General features: G+C 41.8%; 1 protein-coding gene across 2 annotated transcripts in view; it reads left to right on the top strand.

Annotated features, from left to right (window-relative positions):
* The first annotated feature begins 17,575 nt into the window (after window positions 1–17,575).
* Window positions 17,576–24,530, top strand: part of MAPRE2 (microtubule associated protein RP/EB family member 2) — a 158,918-nt gene continuing 151,963 nt past the window's right edge. The window contains exon 1 of one of the 2 annotated variants that reach the window (XM_044243170.1): window positions 17,576–17,634. Coding sequence is in view for 1 of the 2 variants with exons in the window: in XM_044243169.1 (XP_044099104.1) it covers window positions 19,108–19,131 (24 nt within the window). In the remaining variant the exon portion in view is untranslated. Of the gene's footprint in view, window positions 17,635–18,985; window positions 19,132–24,530 lie in introns of those variants that run through there. The other variant, XM_044243169.1, reaches the window with a different exon arrangement.

Below are 24,530 nucleotides of genomic sequence, written 5' to 3'. Positions count from 1 at the left end.
CCCTTCAAGAACCAAAGGGGTATAGGGAATGGAGATCCTGCTCTTCAAGGGCTCACACACATACTCACTTGCCCCAAGACCTAGTGCAAAAGCAGCAGTTTCAAAAGCCCCTAGACTATATGTGAAGGAGATTGATTTGCTAGTCCAAAAGCATCTGATGCTGGGATAAGACTCGATGGTACTCTCTCCAGAGACAGAGGAGCTGGTGGGCACGATTTCTGTGCTCTCCCTCTATCTGGCTGGTGCTGACTTGCACTCTCCTACGGACTCTCTAAAGCTGGCACGCATGTGCAGTACACACAGGGGGTGCCTCTTGATTGCGTGGCTCTGGTGGCCTGGAGAGCTCGTGTTTCTGGGCTTCACAGGATTGAATCAGAGAAACAGTCCTTGGCAGGTTACCATTCCCTGGGAACCAAGGAGACTGCAGACTTAAACATACCCCCAGGATTCCTATGAAAAAGGCCTATTTACTTGGGCTGGAGCTTCAGCCTGAGGAATAGGCACCAAGTCGGTCACACATCTAGAGGCTACCGAGGTGCTCTCAGGAAATGTAGGCCAGGAAATGCCATCATTGCGCTCTCCCTTGGCCTCGCGCTACAGTTACTGGTATATCCTAGAAAGGAGCTTTTGCACTCATCTGGAGCCTCAGTTGTTTCAGCCGTAACCCAGATTGCCTTTTTCTGGACACCAGCAGGGTTTAGGACTGTGGTCCCACAGGATTACATATATGCATATCTTTAAAGCTGCCTGAGGGTCTGGCTTCCAATCAGCCTGAATCTAGGTGCTGACTGAGATCCCTTCCCTTCGGAACACTGAAAGGTCTTGACATATCCTCAACAACTGGGAGCTTGCAAGCATAAATCAGGCTGCTTAAACAACCACAAAGCTTCAAGAGACAACCAAAAGCTAGGGAGGGCAAGGTTGAATGGCAAGTTTCATCTCCCATACAAGGCCACTCCCTCAAGAATGGAAAAGGTGGCTGTTTTACCTAATATGTAGAAACAAAGAGTTAAGCAAAATGAAGAAACAGATGAACATATTCCAAATGAACAGGATTAAAAAACTCAACAACAAAAAAAACCTGAATGCAGTAGAGGTAAGTAATTTACCTCAAAAAGAACTCAAAATTATGATCATAAAGATGCTCACCAAACTTGGGAGGAGAATAGATGAACACAGGGAGAATTTCAACAAAGAGATAGAAAATATAAGGAAGTAACAAACAGAAGTCACAGAGCTGAAGAATATAATAACAGAACTGAAAAATACACTGGAAGGGCTTAATAGCAGACTAGATCAAGCAGAAGAAAGGATCAACAATCTAGAGGACAGGGCAGTGGAATGCACCCAATCAGAACAGTCAAAAGAAGAAAGGAATTTTTAAAAATGAGTATAGTTTCTGTGGAATATAAAACACATACGCACACAAAAAAACAAAACTCATAGATACTAAAAATAGATTGATGATTGCCAGAGAGGATGGGGGGGGTATGAGGTGGGTGAAATGGGTGAAAGGGGTTAAGAGGTATAAATGTTCAGTTATAAAATAAATAAGTCACAAGGATGTAATGTATAACTACAGTCAATATTATTGCATTGCAGGGTGCCTGGTGCAGGTGCTCAGTCGGTTAAGCATCTGCCTTTAGCTCAGGTCATGATCCCAGGGTCCTGGGATGGAGCCCACATAGGGCTCCCTGCTCAGGCAGAGTCCGCTTCCCCCTCTCCCTCTGCCATCTCCATGCTTGTACTTGCTCTATTGCTCTCACTCTCTCTCACTCTCTCAAATAAATAAAATATTAAAAAAAAATAATAATATTTCATTGCATATTTGAAAGTCGCTAAGAGGGCAAATTGTAAAAGTTCTCACCACAAGAAAAAAATGTATAACTTCATATGGTGATGAATCATAATTGTACTTATTGTGGTGATCATTTTACAGTGTATACAAATATTGAGTCATTATGTTGTACATCTAAAGCTAATATAACATTACATGTCAATTATACCTCAATTGAAAAAAATATTTAAAAAATAAATTTTAAAAAATCAGTCTGATGAATCTTGTGATTCCTTTTTGAAATGTACACTTAAGTAATCCACATGTATTTGTAATTTCAAATGGAAATACAAAGGAATTATGGGCTTTTAAGCAATACTGAGACATTTAGAATAATTAATATGTATAGATTCTTCATGTTTCTAAATATAATTTAATAACTTTAGAAATAAGTTGAGGGGCACCTGGGTGGCTCAGTCATTAAGCGTCTGCCTTTGGCTCAGGTTGTGATCCCAGGGTCCTAGGATTGAGTCCCACATCAGGTTCCCTGCTCCGGGGAAGCCTGCTTCTCCCTCTTCCTCTGCCCCTGCTTGTGTTTCCTCTCTTGCTCTGTCTCTCTCTGTCAAATAAATATATAAAATCTTAAAAATTAAAAAAAGAAAGAAAGAAAAGGAAATAAGTTGAATGCCTGGAAAGACATTTGTTCTGATACTTTAACTACTTTTTATTATTTTATTTTATTTTATTTTATTTTAGAGAGGTGGGGGTGGAGCAGAAGGAGAGGGAGAGAGAGAATCTTGAGCAGGCTCCATGACCAGCATGGAGCCCGATGCGGGGCTCAATTTCACAACCCCGAGATCATGACCTGAGCTGAAATCAGGAGTTGGACACTTAACCGACTGCATCAACCAGGTGCCCCTTAACTGCTTTTTAAAATTCAAATATATTAACTTTATTTTTTCTTTTTTTAAAATTTTTTTAAAAGATTTTATTTATTTATTTGACAGACAGAGATCACAAGTAGGCAGAGAGGCAGGCAGAGAGAGGAGGAAACAGGCACCCCACTGAGCAGAGAGCCCAACGCAGGGCTCGATCCCAAGAACCTGGGATCAGGACCTGAGCTGAAGGCAGAGGCTTAACCCATTGAGCCACCCAGGCGCCCCTAAATATAAATCTTGAGAAAAAACTAGATTTGGATTCACAACTTTATTAAATTAAATACTAATTTTTAAAAATCAAAGCATGCAGGGCACCTGGGTGGCTCCGTTGCTTAAGCAATTGCCTTCAGCTCAGGTCATTATCCCAGAGTCCTGGGATCAATCCCGCATCGGGCTCCCAGCTTCACAAAGAGTCTGCTTCTCCCTCTGACCTTCTCCCCTTTCATGCTCTCTCTCACTGTCTCTCTCTCAAATAAATAAAATCTTAAAAAATTAAAAATTAAAATAAAAGCATGTAGAGTCTTTTCAATAAACAAAGCTGCTTTCAAGGACAGCCAAAGACTCACCCTTTAAAAGGCTAGAATGCAGTGAGCCTGTGTTTAAAATCACTGTATTATTTCAGATTTTAAAAGAGGGGCAGTCTAGCAGCACAAACCCCATGAATCACCAGCTCTTCTCAATGATTTGTGTTTTCAACCCTTTCATCCTCTTGTCTGAATTGCATCTATTTACTGCCTGATTCCTTTTGAAATTATTTTCATATTCTTCCTGTCAGAGCCAGAACTCTCGTGATATTAAAATGACCTTCAGTTGGATTTTGCAACTGTCTGATCCCCAGCCTCAATACGTAGTCACGCTGCTGACCTTCTCTATACCTCAACCATTCACAACGTAAAGAGATTGGAGCACTTTTACCTCCACTGCCTCTTTCCTCTCCCCTCTTAAAAGAATCAGAATCATGACCTTGGTCTATCTCTCTATTATCCTGATTAACCGAATATGCACAGCTATATGAGGTACAAGTATCAGTTTCTTTAAATCAATGAAACTGCTTTTAAGATCAGGGTTTGGGGTATATGTAAAGATTTGTTGTTGTTGTTTTCTTTGTTTTACTTTAATAACTTCCCTAAAACCTTTTCTTACCTTATTAAATGGGATCTTTTGGTGAGTTTCCTAGAAAGTTATAGGGCATATTCCAGATAAATAAAACAAGACAATGTGTTGTCCTGTTTTTCTAGGTCGGACTAAATAGCAGTGGATGAATTTACTTTACATAAAAGGTCTTCTGAAAGACAGTAAGTAGGATGCTTAGATTTTTAAAAATGTTAGCTACTGTTTACTGCCATAAATCGGTCAGAAATTGAGATCAAAAGACCCAAACATGCCATCTATATAAGTCACTACCGTTCTCGTACATATAACGGAAGCAGCAAGCTGGTGAGAATCCCCCCATCTGCACCATCCCAAACCCAAGCCCAAATCCTGGGGCTGGTATCTCCACCTGGAATCTTCATTCCTCGGAATTCCTGTGACTTAAACTTGGAAATTTCCCTTTCATGCTTCCAGGTCCCCAAACCAGACTGTACTCCTTCGTTTTCAACAGATGAGCCCACCTACTTCTCCAAGAAAATGAAGACCATTCCTTCTCTTCTCCTGCATAGCCATGCAGCTAACGTGTCTGGAGCATCTGTTATATGGCAGGTGGTATTCTAGAAAGAATATGCCTGAGAGAAAAATAAGATATACTCCCTGACTTCCAGAAATGCATCGTCTAAGGAAGTGGAGGACGTGAGAAAAAATAACTAACACAAAATATAATAAGTGTAAATGAAGAAGATGGGACCATGATTCACAATGAGAAGATCTTTTATTTTTTAAAAAAAGAAAGAAAAAGCAAGTGAGAGTAAGAGATATAGTTACCTGGATTTTCCCTTGAATTCATTCTACTTCCTATATTCTAGTTTATTATTATTTCCCTGTCCCTCCCTGATTCTGTTTGAGAAAATGTAAATGGAATTATACATTCTAAACCATGTTAAAAATTCAAATTAATCTAGTAAGTTATAATAGCGCTTAAGACCTTAGTAATTGGGATGATGGTTCACTGCTGACTTATTCTCAATTCAGTGTGAGTTAGCACAAAATAAACAGGGCCTTTTCAAGATGAGAGAATCACAAGATGAGAGAATCACAATGGCCTGAGTGCAGCCATGACCATTTTTAGTGACAGGAATATCTATGGGAGCAGAAAGATGATCACAAATTGATGACCTTAACCTTGAACCAGAGTTTTAAAAAAAACCTCTAAAATTGTGTTCTGCCTTTGCTAATGACACAGATCATAACTCCAGGCAATAAAACTTCATTTACCAGACTTTCCTTCCTAGTCCACTGGAAGTCCCACCTCTACCAACTATTCTGTGACACCAACCAAGTCTCCTGAATACTAAAAGGACCATAAGAACCTGCCTAACTCATGGAAATATAATGGAAATCAAATCACATAATAGATCTAAAATGTTTTGAAAGTTTTAAAACTACCATATGTAGGCAACATATGATATTATTACTGATGTAATAGTCGTATGTATAAGAGCCTGAAATAGCAAGTCTGAGGGAGTTTATTTTGAAACCAGTTGAAAAGAAAATCACACAAAACCACGGAGTCTAAGAAAAAGAAAATAGACATTGAAAACTGATCAGATTCTTTGAAAGGAAGAGATTTGCCCCCATTTCCAGGATGGAGAACTAAGTGTTCTCTGTCAGTTGAGTTTCTATGAGTCTTAAATAATTTAGTACAGCAAAGCCAAGTTCTAGGTTACTAATCTCTTCTCTCTCTCTCTCTTTTTTTTTTAAGATTGTATTCATTTATTTGACAGACAGAGGTCACAAGTAGGCAGAGAGGCAGGCAGTGAGAGAGGAGGAAGTAGGTTCCCTGCTGAGCAGAGAGCCTGATGTGGGGCTCAATCCCAGGACACTGGAATCATAACCCAAGCTGAAGGCAGAAGCTTTAACCCACTGAGCCACCCAGGCGCCCCTCTCTACCTGGACCATTCCAGAAATGTAGAGGTGTCGAGGTTACCATATGGTGCCACGGGTATATGGTGCACCCCTCCAACTCTCCTGGACATTTGCATTCCATCTCTCTTAAAAATAACTTTTATCAAGTCTAAAACATTACTGAACATAAGACATTATTTTTATATACACTACAAAAGAAAGCTCTATTAAGTTATGATATCCCATGACACATCCCAATTTCAGCGATTCTAAAATGCAAAAGTTTGCCTTAGAATCAATGAAGATAGTAATTCTTGCTTATTATAAAAGTAATCCATATTTGTTGAAAAACTGGAAAAGACAATGTATTCGCAGAAACATAGCGGCCCTAAACAGAAGAGCTAGATGAAATAAACAGAGCTTGTGTAACTGAAAACCCGGAGGAGGGACAGAAGTTAGGGTTGGTTTAATTCAGGGACTGAAGGCTGTTTGAGACAGTTTTCCCCCATCTCTCTGTTCTGCCTCCCATAGGGCCACCTTGCAGCTTCCCAGCTGTACCCCAACTCCAGCCTAGAGATAGGGCTGCTGTCCTAGCCCTACGAGCAAGAATTTCAAAATTCACCTGAACTGCTGGGGCATTGAGGTCATCTCACCCCCCCTGAACTGTGGTTGTTGGTAAAAAACTGAATGTGTTCATGAAAAGCTCATGGACTGCATGGGGAAAGATGCAACGGTCAACCAGAAAATCTGCCTGTTGCTAGGAAGAAAGACGGGTGGGAATTGCTTGAAAGCTGTGATGGTTAATTTGATGTGTCCATTTGTCTAGGCTATGATGCTCAGTTGCTTGGCCAAACACTAGTCTAGATGTTGCTGTGAGAGTATTTTTTAGATGGGATTAAAGTAGACTAACCCTCCATTATGTGGGTGGGCCTAATCCAGTGAGCTGAAGGCTTCAAGAGAAATGACTGAGGTTTCCCAGAGAAGAAGGGATGCCCCTAAGACTGCAACATCAGCTCTTACCTGAGTCTTTGGCCCGTTGACTCACCGTGTAGATTTTGGACTTGGCAGCCTCCATAATCATCCCATAATTGTGGAAGCCGATTCCTTACAATCCCTCTCCCTCCCTCTGTCTCCCTCTCTCTGTCTCTCTCTATATATATCTATATAGATATAGATCAAACTGAAAAGTATAAAAGAGACTAGAAATTCTCTGCCACAATATTTTCTCCAACTTTATGTATTTACTTTCCTATGCATAGAAACATATGGCAACATTTTATTCACATGACATCATACTGGGTATACAAGATTCAAAACTTTTGAATCTTGTTTCTGTCCGTTAATGTATCAAGTATCATTTTTCCATGCACTTAAATATTTGAACATTTTTTAGCAGTTAGCAAATAATCCATCACATAACTGAGCTACAATATGTTATATGTTAGCTATTTGACTATATATAGACTTTTTGATGTTTTCATTGTATTCTTTAAATACACAGCACTTTCTCCTTGCATGTAAAGCTAGCTAGATGCTGCCTCTGCGAGTCTCTAGAAGTCAGGATCAAAAGTGTTGCATTTAGCAGATGTACACGTATTTCCAAACTCATCAAGCTGTATGTGTTAAATATGTACAGGTTTTTTGTATATCAAAAAAAAAAAAGTGTTGCACTTTGTTCCACTTGGTACAGGCTGGAGTTCATTCTGAATAAAGAGCTTTTTGCCAATTCAGCCTTTAGCCAGAATGAGTCTGACCTGGCATCCAAAAATACCATGATTCTGGAGATAACCACAAAAATCTCTACCCACCATAAGTGTCTTTGTGGCAGTGATGTGGGCTCCTGGTCCCTGATTCTATGTCATCATCACTATGAAGACCATGCATCTGTTTGCAATTAGCATAGCAATGTTTTTGACTTGTCCAAAATGTGCTTAATCCTAAAAGTTCCTCAAAAGAATGAAAATAGAAAAGAAAATGAAAGGAAGAAGAGGAATTATGAATGGGCTTGTCCAGCATCTCAAGGAAAGCTCATTCTGCCCTCTGCCTACCTCTTCACACTACGATTTATGAGATAGAACTAAATGTGCACTCATGAGTGGTGAACAGAATGGATGTTCTTAGAGAACAAAGAGACACATGGTAGCATGGCAAAGCACATTAGTGTTTCTCAAAGCACAATTGACTGGGGAGTTCCGGGGCCTGACTCTCCTCCCACTGCAGATCTCTCTCCTCATCCATTATCCTCTCTGACAGAGGGCCTGGTCTGAGTCCCCAGAGCCAATGACAGCTCCCAGCAGCTGGATTCTCGGAGACAGTTAAGTGGCATTTTTTCCCAATTACTCTTCTCAGACTTTAGACGGGAGAAAATACATTTTGTGAAACGGTGATGGTAATGGCAAGAATTAATTTGTGGATGTGGTTAAATGCAATTTTAGCAATGCCTTGAAATGTACCATATGCTGAGCACTTCCCTGGGAGAGACAGCTATTGTCTTTAGGAAATTGATTTCTGGGCCTCAGTTTCTGTTATTTTAATATATTTTATAGATTTACTTTTTATTTATTTGGTTTTCCTTTTTTTTTTTTTTTGGCCATATTCTAGAAACAACTGTTCCTTATGAATGCTAGCTTATATTTTAAAAACTAAACCTAAACCTTCCTACCTAAAGATTGCTGGGGGACTCAATAAGACATATTTGCAGTCTCTGGTAATCCTATAAGCTAAAAGAAGAGTAAAAGGATTTTTTTCTCCCAGATACTGAAAGACTAAAATTTGTTGTATATATGAAAGTCACTATCTCATAATAAACTTACATTAAGCTGAAATTTTAATAAAATTCATGGAGTTGCTAAATTACAGAGAAATCATATAATATGGTAAGGAAGATTTGGATTTTCCAAAAAATGGAAAGAAAGATGATTAAAATCAAGGTATTTATGAGTCTATTCAGCTTACTTATATATTCATTTAGTCATTCAAAAAAACTTCTTTGTCATCTATCACATCCCAAACACAGTTCTATATGCTAAAGATAGAAAAGTAAATAAAATGGACAAAAATTCTTGCCCTCATGGGGTTTGTGTGCTAGTGGGGAAAGACATGTCTTTGCACTAAAATTAATTCTACTTTAATAAAAGAGATGAGGCTTAAGTGCTTGAGATACTAAATAATGAACTACCACAAAACCACAGTATAAGAAATTTCAAATTTTAAACAAATATCTATTTGGTATTATTTAATTATGAAATCTTATATATGAGATAAATAGGAAACCAAAAATTGCATGGAACCCAAAAATTAAACTGTCAAATTATCTCTAGATTCTTAGTAAGTGCTAGGTAAGGAATTGGGGGAAATGGCATAGTATTAAAGATATCCTCATAACTTAGCAAGAACATGCCTTGACAAGTTGGCAATAAACAGCATAGAAAGGATGGTGGCCATGGTTTCACAATGCTTGTGATTCCTAAAGAAGGGACATGTGTACAACAGAATGAGAAAACATTCCCAAATAGGGGCGCCTGGGTAGCTCAGCCTGTTAAATGTCAGATTACTGATTTCAGCTTAGGTCATGATCCCAGGATCTCTCTCTCCCTCTCCATCTGCCCCTCCCCACCTCTTTTTTTTTTTTTTTTTTTAAGATTTTTATTTATTTGACAGAGAGAGATCACAAGTAGGCAGAGAGGCAGGCAGAGAGAGAGAGGAAGGGAAGCAGGCTCCCTGCTGAGCAGAGAGCCCCACTCGGGACTTGATCCCAGGACCCTGAGATCAGGACCCGAGCCAAAGGCAGCGGCTTAACCCACTGAGCCACCCAGGCTCCCCCTCCCCCCCTCTTAAAAAAGAAAGAAAGAAAGAGAGAGAGAGATAAAGAAAGAAAGAGAAAAGAAAGAAAACATTCCTAAGTCCCAATTACTATGGTACAATAAGAGAAAAAAGATGTCTGGCTTGAAAAACAAGGTTTTTGGTGTGAAAAGATGGACTGTAGTACAAGGGAGGGACTATCTTAAAATAAACTGTAGTCTAGATAACATTTGAGAACTGACCAAATAGTACACATAGAAAACCAGCAAAGGACAATACACTTTGAGAGAGGTCCAGCAGAACGCAAAACTAGCCTAAATGTCCAATTAAAATCCTAAGACTGTCTGCTTAGTTTGCCTTACCATTATGCAATGGTAAGATGATTCTTAATCATTATCATTATAAATAATTATAAACGTTAAGCTGTTGTGTTAATTTGTCTTAGATGAAGGGATGTATTTGAAGACCAGCTGTTGTGGGAAGGGTTGCAGATTAAGAAAGCAAGCTACTATAAAATCTGTATCTCCAAGCTCTCCTGAGTTTCAGAATTGTATTTACAACACCCACTCGTCATCTCCCTGGAATCCCTTGGGCATGTCTGACTCAATGTGTCCTAAATTGAACTCTGTATCTTGTTCAATATCCCATTTCTTCATCTCAAGTAACAGTTTCTCCTTCTACTCAGAATGGCAAGTGACAAAACCTCAGGGTCACTCTCTCTTCTTCCCTCCCTCCCTCTCTCTCTCTCCACCTTCCCCTTCCCCCAAGCCCTTCCTACTGAAGACCACAGACTTGGGTGATCTCTCTCCTCTCCATCACTAGGTCCTCACGGGCTTTCCTCTGAATCAGGATCCTAGCCTTCTGAGAGAACTTCCAGAACATCCTCCATTCCACTGTCATGCCAATAAACCTGAGCATCGATACCTTTGCTCTAATACCGTTTTTGGCTTGTGTCTGCCTATGTACTATAAATACAACATTTCTTATCTCATACATGTCTATTCATTTGTAAGTACTATACATATACAACTACTGCATTACTATATTGTATACCAAAGAAAACATAAAGGGCACCTGGGTGGCATAATTGGTTAAGTATCTGGCTCCTGATTTCAGCTCAGGTCATGATCTCAGGGTCATGAGATTGGGCTCCACATAGGGGCTCTGCACTGGGCATGGAGCCCACTTGGAATTCTCTCTCTCTGTCACTCTGCCCCTCCCCCTTCTTGTGCACACATACACACTCTCTCTTTCTCTAAAAATAATTTAAATTAGATTAAAGTTAAAAAAGAAAATATAACAATTGACATTTAAAGGGTGAGATAAGGATGAAATATTTGATATTCCATTTTATTAATGATAGGTAAAATCTTTTGTTCTCACTAAAATTTTAGTGAGAATAATGTGGCTGAATATGGATCATAATTTTTGGAAGTTTTATTGCCCTGCAGCTTGAAACCTGGTGCCGAGTGCAGTTGATTTTGATGTTTGGTTTGGTGTCGGTCAGTGCTGCAGGCGCACCTCATGGAGAACCCCAGACACAAACACGGGAAATAGATCATTGCATGAGCTTATGAAATTATGATACTCATTTTTCAAAACCGTCTACCAGTTTTGCAAGGGCTTTTGTGAAAATTCACTAATGCTTGTATCACTCATGTTATCTTCAATCTTTTGAAGTCATTTATCCATTTTTTGAGTCTTAGATTAGTCCACCTAGGTAATATGCATAAATCCACTTAACCAAGCACACATGAACTGTTAATAAATTGCAGTTTGCTTTAAGAATGAGTAAGAAGGTTAGGGACACCCCTGCCTCAGTATGGTGGATCTCAGCTCTTCCCTCATAATCCCTTGTACCTGCTAAGGCCCCCTGTCTGTCTGAAATGCAGACCAAGCAAGAGCACCAAGTATCAATCCAGATGCTACTAAGTCTTTCTCATATTTCAGATAGACATCCAGGTTTTCGCCCTTCCTTCCCACACCGCAGCATATCATCTCACACACCCCCAGAGAGTTCTCACCCCACCTGGAGACCAATGGTCGGTGTCTTACATACAAACATCTCAGCCGGACACACCAGGGCTTTCCTTGTCTATCCCACCGACCTCTCCAGTCCACACACACTATCCTTCAGCCACATTAAACTTCTCATCGTGTGTGAATCTCTGATCGTATTCGTTTTCCTGTTCCTTCTCTGGGATATCTGCCCACATACTCTGCCTCCCTACAAACCACCCTCACCTGCTTTATGATTCTTCATCCTTCAAGACCCAGCAAGAATGAGAGCCCTTCTCTGACTTTCTTCCTGACTGTCCAGTATTCTCTTAGCATTTTATTCATTTTAATAGACTTCGGGCCACACTATGCACCCATCCATCATTTCCTATATTCTAAGTCCCTTGAGACCAAAGACTATTTAGGTAAACACAGCACATAACAGAGTGACTGCCCAATAGAAGGCATCACAAAAATGTTTGTTGAGTATTAGAACTTAGAAAGGTTAAAGCATTAAAATTTAAAAAGCCAGAGATGGGGGCGCCTGGTTGGCTCAGTGGGTTAAGCCGCTGCCTTCGGCTCAGGTCATGATCTCAGGGTCCTGGGATCGAGTCCCGCATCGGGCTCTCTGCTCAACAGGGAGCCTGCTTCCTCCTCTCTCTCTCTCTACCTGTCTCTCTGCCTACTTGTGATCTCTCTCTGTCAAATAAATAAATAAAATCTTTAAAAAAAAAAAAAAAGCCAGAGATGAGCAAATCTCTGCTAAAGAATCAAAGACCATTAGAAAGAAGATTCTAAGGAAACTTAAGGAATCAATTTCTTGTTATTCCCACACTAGTTGACCAGTGTGGACAGGATATAGGGATATGGCAAAAAAAAAAAAAAAAAAGCAATTGGCAAAGTAATGTTTAATGATTTAGGAATTTAGGAAAAACCAGCTGCATTGTATCCCAGCAGGTCCCAACGTGAGTTGGTGGTGATCCCACTGGTCTCTAGAAAGTCATTTGGGCTTCATGGTGCTGCAACTGAGAACTCAAACAGATTTCATTTCTTTTATTTATTTATGTATTTATTTATCAGAGAGAGAGAGAGCACGCACAAGCACACAAGTATGCAGAATAGCAGGAAGAAATGGAAAGAGAAGCAGGCTCCCTGTTGAGCAAGGACCCCCGTGCGGGACTTGATCCCAGGACCCCGGGATCATGACCTGAGCCGAAGGCAGTGACTTAACTGACTGAGCCACCCAGGCATCCCCAGATTTCATTTCTTAGGCACTGAGACCGAGCAGGTAAAAGTTTGAAGATAACACCACCTTTTTAAGAGATGGTTACTAATCAACAAATTAATTAATTGTATCTGCTGCCTTTAAAACGTACTGTCTTAAAAAAAAAATGATGATGGAACGAGTTGACTCTTCTACAGCTGGTCTACATCTGTTCTAAACAGCATTTATAAATATTCCTGTCCAACTTATTGCATTGTATATGAGGGGATTTTTCAATGTCATATAAAATCGTAGACACCTATCTCACCCAGTAGCTTTGTACCAGTCAAGGTAACACTTTGCTCCTTTCAGTGTAATTAAAATAACCTGTGAGGTATATGCCAATATATATCATGAGCACGTTTTCCCCTTTGGCATTTTATGTTTTGTGGAGACACAGTTTTTGCAAATGGACTTGGGTGAGTCCCAACTTGGGACTTGGGTGAGTCATTTAAGCTCTCTCCTTAACTTCTTCTATAGAACAATATTTTTTAGCTAACTGGTGAATATTTACTGATAGGCATTCATAGGATGCTTTGAAGGTGGCATTGTTTGATTGAACATTTATTTACTCAGGAACTAGACTCTAGGGTCATCAGGAGGCAGTGATCCCCGTGAAGCCATCATCCTGTGCCACTTTCACTACTCATCTTGATCAATGCTGTCATAGCTTCGTAATGAACATCTCCATCTCAGTCTTCCATGGTCTCACTGACACATTTGTAAGTGCTTCACTGTAGTCTATCTCTTGAGGTGATGATTTCTTAGAGAGGCATTAAAGCTCAGCAAGGACTCAGAGCTAAAGATAAACCAGATAAAAATGAAAAGGATTCAAACAAATAGTTTAGAATATTAACTGATATTTTCAATATTTTCAATATTTGAAATGTGTGAATGAAGCTCTCAGAATATTAGCTTTGGGAAGATGTTATGTAAGACTATTTGGGAACAGTCTCATGAGAGGCAAAATTTTTTTTTTGTTTTTTTTTTTAAAGATTTTATTTATTTATTTGACAGATCACAAGTAGGCAGAGAGGCAGGCAGAGAGAGAGGAGGAAGCAGGCTTCCTGCTGAGCAGAGAGCCCGGTGCGGGGCTCGATCCCAGGACCCTGGGATCATGACCTGAGCCAAAGGCAGAGGCTTAACCCACTGAGCCACCCAGGTGCTCCGAGGCAAAGTTTTTAAAGGGGTGTCACTGACAGAGTTGGGCAAACAACATAGAATTGTTGAGTTCCAAAGCACTCCTCGGTGCCAGCTACATGTTAGAATAATCCATAGCTCTAGAGCATTTTAGAGCTTATAGCATTCATTCATCAAGGCTTTGCTTCTTGTAAGCATATGAAGTGTGGGGAGATGAAGGAAGCCAGCTTAGCCCACAGAATCTCTGCTCTTTAGAGAAAGAACCTCCAAAGCTTATTGAAAACCATGATTTTATTCTTCTCAATCTGTTATGAGTGATTTTTTCCTATGGATTTTTTTTTTTAATGGAGTGATTTTTTTACCCACAAGACTACATTTCACCATTACTTGGAAGACGTCAAAGGCATAATTCAGGCAATCATAAGAGAAACATGGGACAGTTTGAATCTGCTGAAATATTCCATTCTTCATGCACACATATTCAATCCTCAAGCATAGGGTGACCCTCAATGTCAGCTAAATTAGCAAATGTGCTTATGTTGATGTAACCTTACTTATTTAACAGTCTGTGTGTCACCCATGGTATAATTGAGATGGAAGATATTTCCTGGTCCCTGGGTCACAGAAGACTCTGAATGATCAGTGCCTGAAGTAGACCAACCTTGGCTAAATCAAAAAGTGACCCTGACGGGCAAAGACACAGAATTTTTCACTTTTAAGTGTCTCCCTACATTATTATACTATATAATAATAAAAACAACAATAATGCTTCTCCAAATACTCCACACACAACTGTGTACCTTTCTTGAATTGGTAGTCTTCCCTCATCCTCTATGATAACTACACTATTATGAGTGTAATTTTATCCCCAATCCCTCCATATTAAATGGATCCCTAGGGTAGACTTCCTCCGGCCCTCCAAGGTTTCTACTTCTCCATCGATTTCTGAGTAAATATCTCCTTAAAATTAGGTGAAGACCATGTGGCTTCCTTTGACCAGTGTCATGTGAGAAGTGACCTCTCCTCTGGGTAAAAACATTTAAGGTTTCGTGCAGTTTTCCATACTCTCTTCCCCTGCCATGGTGCTGAAGGAGAGGCCACAGGAACGAAGCAGACTAGAATGTTGAGTCACCCGGAGAGCTGCCTGGAGATTTGGCATGAGTAGGAAATTAACTTATATTGTAGTAAGCCACTGATATTTTGGTGGTGTTTGTTACAGCAAAGTAATCTAGCCTAGCCTGACTGATGCAGTTTCTCACCAACTCAGTTTATATGGATCACCATGTATGCAGCAGCCCAGAGCCTTTTATGAGGCTGTTTTGCCAGTAAGTTGTGTTTATACACGAATCAGCCTCAGTCAATGTCCAAGGCGAAGTCTCACAGAAAGAGCTGGGATCAATGGGAAGGTACTGGGATGATTACTCTGTGTGTTCCACACCCTTGCCAGGTCCCTGAATTAGCACGGAGGGCTTCCTAGTGCAAATTGCCATCTTGATTTATTCCCAAAAATGTATCAGTTTTATGAGAAGAAGGAGGAGTTTAATTCTAGGCGAGTGGGAAATTCAGTTGGAAAAGCCTAGTAAGTAATTGGTAATGCAGAAATGGGGCTTGGAAACAGGTGAAAAATGTGGGTATATATTCAGCAGTAATCTCCATGCACTTGAAAGCTGAACATAAAACATGAATAAAATTTCCAAAAGAAATGGCAGGAAAGTGAGAAAAACAAAAAGCAAAACAAAACAAAACAAAAAAAACAACAAAAAAACCCACAAATCTTAGGAAGCACTCCTATTTAGGGCTAGAGAGAGAAGAAGCAAGGAAGGAAGATAGGAGAACGATGATAATACCCATTCATTCTGAGAGCTAAGAATACCATATCTTCATTAATAAATTCATTTAAATTTAAATTTCAAGGTTTTTAATGAGGATAAAAAATGTACCAGTCCTTAACAATCCATTTACTCCCTCAGATATTAAAATAGATTACCCATGTGACAGACAGCTGGACATTATCTGTAATAAAAAGCAAATGATTTTTTAATTCAATGTCCCAGAACTAATTTATCAGGATTTAAAGTTTTGCAGAAGAAACAGAACTTTTAAACATGTTTGATTCGCTCCACATTATAGTTTTCTCATTTACTCAACAGAATTGTTCTGTACATCTGGCCGGTGCTGAGCACTAAGGGGGTTTAGTTGTCATTCTAGTACCAGATGCCTCAGCCCCCATTCCACATCCTGTTCCCCCTGAATGTTTGGCTCTGTGCCAGCTTTGCTCCTGCTAGGAAGACCCCAAGAGTTCATTAGCTAACATTTTCTGAACCCTAGGTGTGTGTGCCAGACTTAAGGTGCTTTTTATAGGTCTTCCCGTTTAATCTTCAAGACAACCCTATGAGGTGGAGGTTAGTAGTATTTCAATGTTACAGCCTGGGGAGCTTAAATGTTAAGAAACTTGCCCAAGGTCACAGAGCTATTACGTGACATTGAGACTCAAAATAGGCTGGCCAGTGCCAGAGAGGGTCTTCTAAGCCTTGCTGCTTCAAAGTGTGATCCTCAAACCAGCAGCACTAACATTACCTGGGAGTTTGCCAGGTAATGAAGAAAATCAGTCCCCATTCCAGACTTGCTCAATCAGAATTTGGTTTAAACAAGGCCCCCCCGGTGATCTCTCTGCACATGAAAGTTTGGGAAGCACTGTGCTAAGTCACTTCGCTATGCAGACTTGACTTTAAAGGACGCTCCTGGAGATAGAGGTAATCTTTCCCCTGAATTGCAGCTGGGTGGGAATGGGGGGTGGGTGGTTGGGGGGAGGAGATGTTTGCTTTCTCCAGGGGCAAAAGGAAGGATTCAGACAACAGGTTCTTTCGGTTTCAAACACTGGAGATCAGCAAGGGTCGGGAACACTTCCAAAAGCAGCAGATACTGAGCTGGGTCTTGAAGCCAGAACATTTTCTCAATTCATTTCATTAAAAATAGGTACTGTTCCAAATGGACCAGCGCCCACATCAATAATCTGGACTTCGCTTCTCCAGCCTCAATTCCTTTTCCAAATAGAATCCAAATATCAACAGCACCAAAAAAGCAGATTTGAGACCTCAATAAAACTTGCTCTGATTGCATTATAATAACCGAATAATATAATAATATTATTCGGTTTAGACTTGCCTGGTTTGATTAATAATGTTCATGACAAAATCAGTTTGCCCCTTATTATCTATCAGTTGTTCCCCAGGTATGAATACGAACACTTGGTCTAAAAGGCGGAAGCACGCCGGTCGGTGAGCAGGACTCTAGTTACAGGTATTTAATTCAGGGTATGGCGTCGCCTTTTCAAGACCCCTCTTCTCCCGCAGCGGGCCTCCTCTATCTTGGGTGGGGCCAACAGCCCTCTCCATTTGGCTGGCACTTTATTCCATGTCACCAACTCACTCTGGCTTCCAAGGGCCCTAACCCGTGTGCCACCTTCCGACCAAGCCGCCGACAGTTCACCTCGGACCAGCGCGGACGTGTCCTTAGCTGGGGTCTCCACCTGCCCTCCGCTCCCTGGGGAAAGGGTGGCTCTGGCCCCGGCTCTCCCGGGTGGACTAGCGGAGCCTCGGCGGTGGCAGACGGCGAGTCACGTGTGGCAGTGGGGGCGGAGCGCAGCCGGCCGGGTGGGTGGAGAAAACAAAGCCCCCAGCTGTCAGTAGAGGAAGGAGGCAACAGCCCAGGAGCAGGTGAGTCAAGTGCATTTAAAGCGGTACCGCCCTGGCGCACCCCGACACCTCCTGCCCTGGCGCAGTCCCTCCCTGGCCGAGCACTGGCCGCGCCTCCTCCCGCGGACTGGGGGCTGCAGTGTGCGGGACTGGGGGCTGCAGTGTGCGGGTCGGAACGGCCGGGACCATGCCCGGCAAGAAGTTGTGCAGGGGTGGGCGCCGCGGCTCGGGGGTGTGAACCCGCCGCGTTCCCGCGGGCTGCAGCTCTCTGTTGCCCCAGCGCCGCGCACTGTGCCCTGGAGGAGAGGGGAGGGAGTCGGACTGCCACGCTGGCAGAAGCAAAGTGGACTAGCTCGGGGGTGAGGGCCGGGGCTCTCCAGGACCCGGACACTTGGCGCTGGCGCAGAGGGGCTTGGGGGTGCGCGCCCGACGCGCGCAGACGTGGAGGCGCCGGAGTTGGGGCGCTGGGACTGAGAGCTGAGGGCGCCGGCAGGGGCCGCGCGCTTCAGGCGGACCAGGAAGTGCAGCGCGCTGGCGGGCAGGGTATCAAACCCTGGACCCCCGGCCCTGCCGCCGCCTAGGTGCTTGCGCTCCCGCGGAGACGAGCCCTACTGCCCCCCATTCCGACTCCAGCTCCCGCTGGTGCTCCTGATGCCCAAGACTTGGGAGCTGGGTCTGGGGAAAAGAGAGCCGGTTGCGATTCTGCCGAGGAGGTTCTTCTGCAGAGGGCGCAGGGCGAGGGCTACTCAGCGACTCCCCACTCTGCTTCCGTAGGAAAGTCTTCAGTCCACCCTTAGAAGGGCTGCGCCAAAGCCCAGAAATCCCACAAAGGGGTGGAGGGAGGGGTGGGCACAGAAAGACCTTCCCCCTCTGAATCTGGAGCGCTCCGTCATGCAGACTTTCAAATCACGAAAGGGCTGGTGAATTTGGTCACCCCTGAGTCACTTTGCAAGTCCCGTGCCAAGTGCCGCCCAGCGCAGAAGGCAGAGCTATAACCTCGGGGGAAGGGGCGCTGCAGCCATTTGATCAGGAGCCTTTGTCTTAACCCCCAGTCCCCTTCTGCTAGTCTCGCCGGGTCAGTAGCGCGTGGAGTAATTAATATTCCGAACATTAGCCGTCCCTTCACCTCGACACCGGCCAACACTGCTGTCCCCTCCCTGCGGGTTTTCTCCATCACTTGCTCACGTCCTCTCTTCCAAAATCCTGGGACATAGTCCAGACCCGCTAAGCAAGAGGAGGTCACTAAACGCACTATAATGCAGTCACGTAAAATCAAGGGTTAAGTATTCAAACCTGCACCCGCCCTCCCGCGAGGAGACGGAAGAACTTTCTTGATTAGCATAGTATCTACCCTGGGGCCGCGCTGCGAGGCGGAGGTTCGGTCCCAGCAGAGGTGAAGCGTGCAGTCCGGTCTTGACTGTCCTTTGACGCAGCACCTGCTTCTGATCTGAGAGGACCCGAGGCTTGCAGCTTTGCCGAACCAGGCTCTGTGGAATGAAACAGAACAGAGATCAAAAGGTAACAGAAAGAATAGAAACATTTGAGATGCTTTTCTTGAGCCCTAAATTTAGCTAAGTTTTTAGTAAGCTAAGAGGGGAAATGGTTCTTGTCTAGACAGTGTCACTTCTAAAAATGCCCTCTTGCTTTGCTTCGCTAGCTTTCTTTGTGGCTGCCAAACTAAGTTATCAGGGGCCATGTGTCAGTAGATCTGCAAGGCAGGTTGAGAGGCCACCACCTAGTCATTAGTTAAGCTTAACTGGTAGGCTTCACTTTCACGGGGAGAGGGACGCTTCTCCAGTGCACAGATTCCCAAACTTTGCTGCCTGTTAGAATTACCTGGGGAACTTTGGAAAATCCTGATGTCCACATGTTATCCCAACTCATTTGAATCTAACTGTTTGGAGATGAGAGCCAAGCATCCGGTTTGTTATTTGTTTTATTAATCTGCAGGTAATTCATTGTGCACCAAAGTCAGAGCAACACACACACACACAGTTCAGTGGCCAGCAGCTGCAAGCGATGCTAGACAGGATGCCAGTTTAACTACTTGGGCGGGTGGAGGAAAAGACGCTGAAACTGGAGTGTTGCTGACAAACGCCCTAGGGCGGGGACTGTCGTGTGGCAGCTTGGCCAGCGGTGACACCTGCCACATCATCTTTCACCTCTCTTGCGTTAGGTCCGGTTCTTATTGTCAAGATCGAAGTTCACTGTCGAACACGGTTTCTTCACGGTTGTTAAGGAGACGGGTAGAAACTTTCATTCCCATGATGACTCACGTGCACAGGCAGTGGGGAAACCCAGCAGAAACTAACTGGGAGGAGCAGCCTGGTGAGTCAGCAGGCTGCACTCCAAGGCGGAGCCCCGGGAATAGGAAGTAATTACATCCAGTAGCTTATTGACGCGCACTGCTCCACTCCTTTGAAAGCATATTTGAATATCTGATCAGGATACGCTTGCTTGTAGAAGCCTATCCCTTTTCCAGCACCCTATTCTAGTGCTTTCTCCTGTTAGAAGGGGAAGCACAGAGCTAACTAGACGTCTTGCAATTTCCTTGGTGGGAGGCATTTAAAAAAAAAAGAAAAAGAAAAAACCAGCTGGAGAGTGCTGCTGACTGACTGATGTGGGTTATTTCAATTACGTGAAATAGAGAGGATGAAATTGTAGCACATAAATTTTGAATACAGAAAAGTCAAATACTATTTGATGACACACTCAGTGGTCGATTAAAGACTCTATTTAAATGGAAATGGTTATCCCTAACATTTTGCAAGAAATTTTGTTTGCTACTAACTAACCCACCATTTCTTGTTTTAAAAAAAAAAAAAATTTCCTAAGGCATATGTGACCCTAATAAAGATACCCTGTTTTAAAATGCCCACGGATTATTAAATAAACTTATTTTTCTTATTTTTATTACTATTAACTTCAATTTTTATACCTCTCCTCTCTTCCTTATTTTTTTATATTTTTTAATTAAATTTTAAAAATTTCTTTATAAACTCTTCATTATTCTTTATATCACCATGACTTGCTCTATCACTGCCTGACTGCTTCCTTTCCCATTCTGTTTCTTTAAGGGGAACCAGCAGTACCTGACACACCTCAAGGCTTCAGTGTTGTCAGCTGTAGAACTTTGCTGGAATTTCTCATTGCCCTGGGTACCCTGTTCAGAATTCTCTCCTCCTGGCTTTTGCGTCTGTAGCTCCCATAGCACAGAGCACAAGACCTTTCATGGTGTGGATGCTACTTGTTTACCCTGAGCATTATCAAAAGGTGGGGAGAACATTTGTAAGCAAAGCATCCCGAGTACATTCAGTTTTGTTATTTTCCAAGACAGACATTCTGGATATGGAGGAGCCAAAGGTCTCTTTCATTTCTTAAGTGCCATAAAAGGGTAGCTCATTGTTTATTTGTAGTTTTACATAAAACAATTTAGCATTGTTTTTAGCATGAAATAATTAGTTAAAAACAATTTAACTAGTAATTGTTATACATAACTACACTCTCATGGGATGAAGATTCACTTCACAAGTTTGCTCTCTGCCAAACATTATGGGGGGAAAAAAAAACAAAAACAGGAATATCCAGCTATGTGGATGCCTAAAGGAATTCATGAAGCTAGGAGTGTTATTTCAGAGTACTGGACAAATAACACATTAATAGTTAAACAGCTTTTATTGTCATTGGCCTTCATTAAAAATGGCACAAGTCTATTTAAATAGCCAGCATATTTTAAAATGAGAAGTTTGTTGTGTTCTTTGACAGACACTACCAAAAATAAATGTTAATAAGAATTTCCAAAGGCCAACATGATGTCAATGAACCCATTCTCATTTCTGTGTAGCTTAGAAGAAGCACTGGGGATGTACTTCTGAAATTCCCATCCTTTTTTTGAGAGGTATAATTTATTGAAGGCTGAAATGTAGTCAAGAAGACTGGGTCTAATCCAGATTAATCAGGAACTGTTCATGAGAGGATGGTATAAATCTAGTTCTCTAGTACTTATAAGTAGACCAAGAGGAGTGAGGTAGAAAGAATGTGTGTCATCTCGATTTTAGAAACTCTCAAGTTTTTTTTTTAATTAACATATAATGTATTATTTGTTTCAGGAGTACAGGTCTGTGATTCATCAGTCTTACACAATTCACAGCACTCAGCATAGCATATGCCCTCCCCCTTGTCGATCCCCCAGCCACCCCATCCACCCCTCCACTCCAGCAACCTTCAGTTTGTTTCCTAAGATTAAGAGTCTCTTACGGTTTGTCTCCCTTTCTGGTTTCATCTTTCTTCATTTTTCCCTCCCTTCCCCTATGATCCTCTGTCTTGTTTTTCAAATTACTCATATCAGTGAGGGAATATGATAATTGTCTTTCTCTGACTCACTTATTTTGCTTAGCATAAAACCATCTAGTACCATCCACATTGTTGCAAATGGCAAGATTTCTCTTTTTGATGGCTGCATAGTATTTCATTATATATGCATATATATATATATCTCACATCTTCTTTATCCATTCATCTGTTGATGGACATCTAGGCTCTTTCCATCATTTGGCTATTGTAGACATTGTTGCTACATTGGGGTTCATGTGCCCCTTCGGATCACTACATTTGAATCTTTAGGGTAAATACCCAATAGTGCGATTCCTGGGTCGTTGGGTAGCTCTATTTTCAACTTTTTGAGCATTTGCATTCCTACTAGCAGGGTAGGAGGGTTGCCCTTTCTCTGCATCCTCACCAACACCTGTCGTTTCCTAACTGGTTGATTTTAGCCATTCTGACTGGTGTGAGGTGGTATCTGACTGTGGTTTTGATTTTTATGTCAATGAAGCCGAGTGATGTTGAACACTTTTTCATGTGTCTGTCGGCCATTTTGATGTCTTTGCAGAAATGTGTGTTCGTGTCCTCTGCCCATTTCTTTTTTTTTTTTAAGATTTTATTTATTTATTTGACAGAGAGAGATCACAAGTAGACAGAGAGGCAGGCAGAGAGAGAGAGAGGGAAGCAGGCTCCCTGCTGAGCAGAGAGCTGGATGCGGGCCTCGATCCCAGGACCCTGAGATCATGACCTGAGCAGAAGGCAGCAGTTTAACCCACTGAGCCACCCAGGCACCCCCCTCTGCCCATTTCTTGATTGGATTATTTGTTCTTTGGGTGTTGAGTTTGATAAATTCTTTATAGATTTTGGATACTAGTTCTTTATCTGATATGTCATTTGCAAATAACTTTTCCCATTCTGTCAGTTGTCTTTTGGTGTTGTTGACTGTTTCCTTTGCTGTGCAAAAGCTTTTTATCTTGATGAAGTCCCAATAGTTCATTTTTGCCCTTGCTTCCCTTGCCTAGAAACTCTCAAGTGATTGAGAACAGATGAGAATCATCCAGTGTTTTGTTTTTGTCTTTTTTTTTTTTTACCTTAAATTTATACAGCCCTTTGGTCTTTTTTTTTTTTTTTTTAAAGATTTATTTATTTATTTGAGAGAGAGAAAGACAGCAGGAGTAGGAGGGGCAGAGAGAGAATCTGAGACTCTGTACTGAGTGCAGACCTCAAGGTGAAACTCCATCTTGATCTCATGACCCTGAGATCATGACCTGAGCTGAAACCAAGAGACGGAAGCTTAAAGGACTGCACCACCCAGGCACCCCCAGCCCTTTGGTCTTATTAACCATCAGGGCCTAAACAGAACTGGGTAGATAGACTACCTATGTGCCCAAAAGTATAAATCCCAAAATTAAATGATGCTCCAAGGTGGCAAGAAACCTGAGGTGCTGACTCCTTGCCTAGTGTCTGTCATGTCATGCAGCTTTTTCTTGAATAGTGTTGGATATAATCTTGCTTGAAGGCTTTAGCTAAACAAGTTCAGGTCTAATTCTCTGCTCCCTCCTCAAAGTAGGAGAAACGATTTACCTACATCATGCTCTCACATGTTCTCACAGAGAAATCAACCTTAAGACTAGGCCAACGCCCAAAAATCCAAGCCATCATTAGTTTCTTTCTTTTTTTTTTTTTTTTTAAGAATTTATTTATTTATTTGGCAGAGAGAGATCACAAGTAGGCAGAGAGGTAGGCAGAGAGAGAGAGAGGAAGAAGCAGGTTCCCTGCCAAGCAGAGAACCCGATTCGGGACTCAATCCCACGACCCTGAGATCATGACCTGAGCTGAAGGCAGAGGTTTAACCCACTGAGCCACCCAGGTTCTTATCCACATAACCAAAGTAGGAAGTTTCCGAATCTTTGCCCAATGCATAGAAGCATAAACTCTCTGGTTTTAAGGGCCTTTACAGGTTCCTCACACTATCCGACGAAACATAAATATCCTATACAGCATCCTTACTAAATAGTCCTGCAGTCTCTGCTTTGGGTTCTCCCTCACCTCACATTCCATCCACAAAGCATTCTCTGCAGCAAAGTGAAAATTTGCTCACTTAAAGCCCTCATCTTTTTTTCAGGTTTTTTTTTCCCTTTAGAAAAGGGAAAACAATTTGTTTCCAAACATAGGTAAACTAATCACTCAAGATAGTTTAGTTTCATATTTCCCTTTGGTGTGTATGTACTTTGCAAAAGTAATATATTATATATAATTTCTATATAATACATGAATTTTTTGTGATACAATAAACTGCAGAACTTCTGAACCTTAGCAGGCCCAAACAGAGCCATGCTTACTTCCTTCGAGCTATGTCACTGTTTCCAGTGCTCCAGAAAATGGGAAAACACAGCCTTGCTAGCAAGCCCAGAGTGAGACTTGCCTTAACTTTTTAGCAGTAGGAACTTCCTTTTTCTCCTTCCTAACCTGTGTGAGTTATTTTTTTCTTATTTGATTTAGTATATGAAGACATAATTTGAAGATTTTTTTTCAGATTCGAGATTTTTTTTGAAGATTATTTATTTGAGAGAGGCAGGGTGAGAGCATAAGCAGGC

The sequence above is a fragment of the Neovison vison genome, chromosome 3 (genome assembly GCF_020171115.1).
Source record: "Neovison vison isolate M4711 chromosome 3, ASM_NN_V1, whole genome shotgun sequence".
Taxonomy (NCBI): domain Eukaryota; kingdom Metazoa; phylum Chordata; class Mammalia; order Carnivora; family Mustelidae; genus Neogale; species Neogale vison.
The sequence above is the reverse complement of the archived record's forward strand: the minus strand, read 5'-3'. Positions and strand labels throughout refer to the sequence as shown.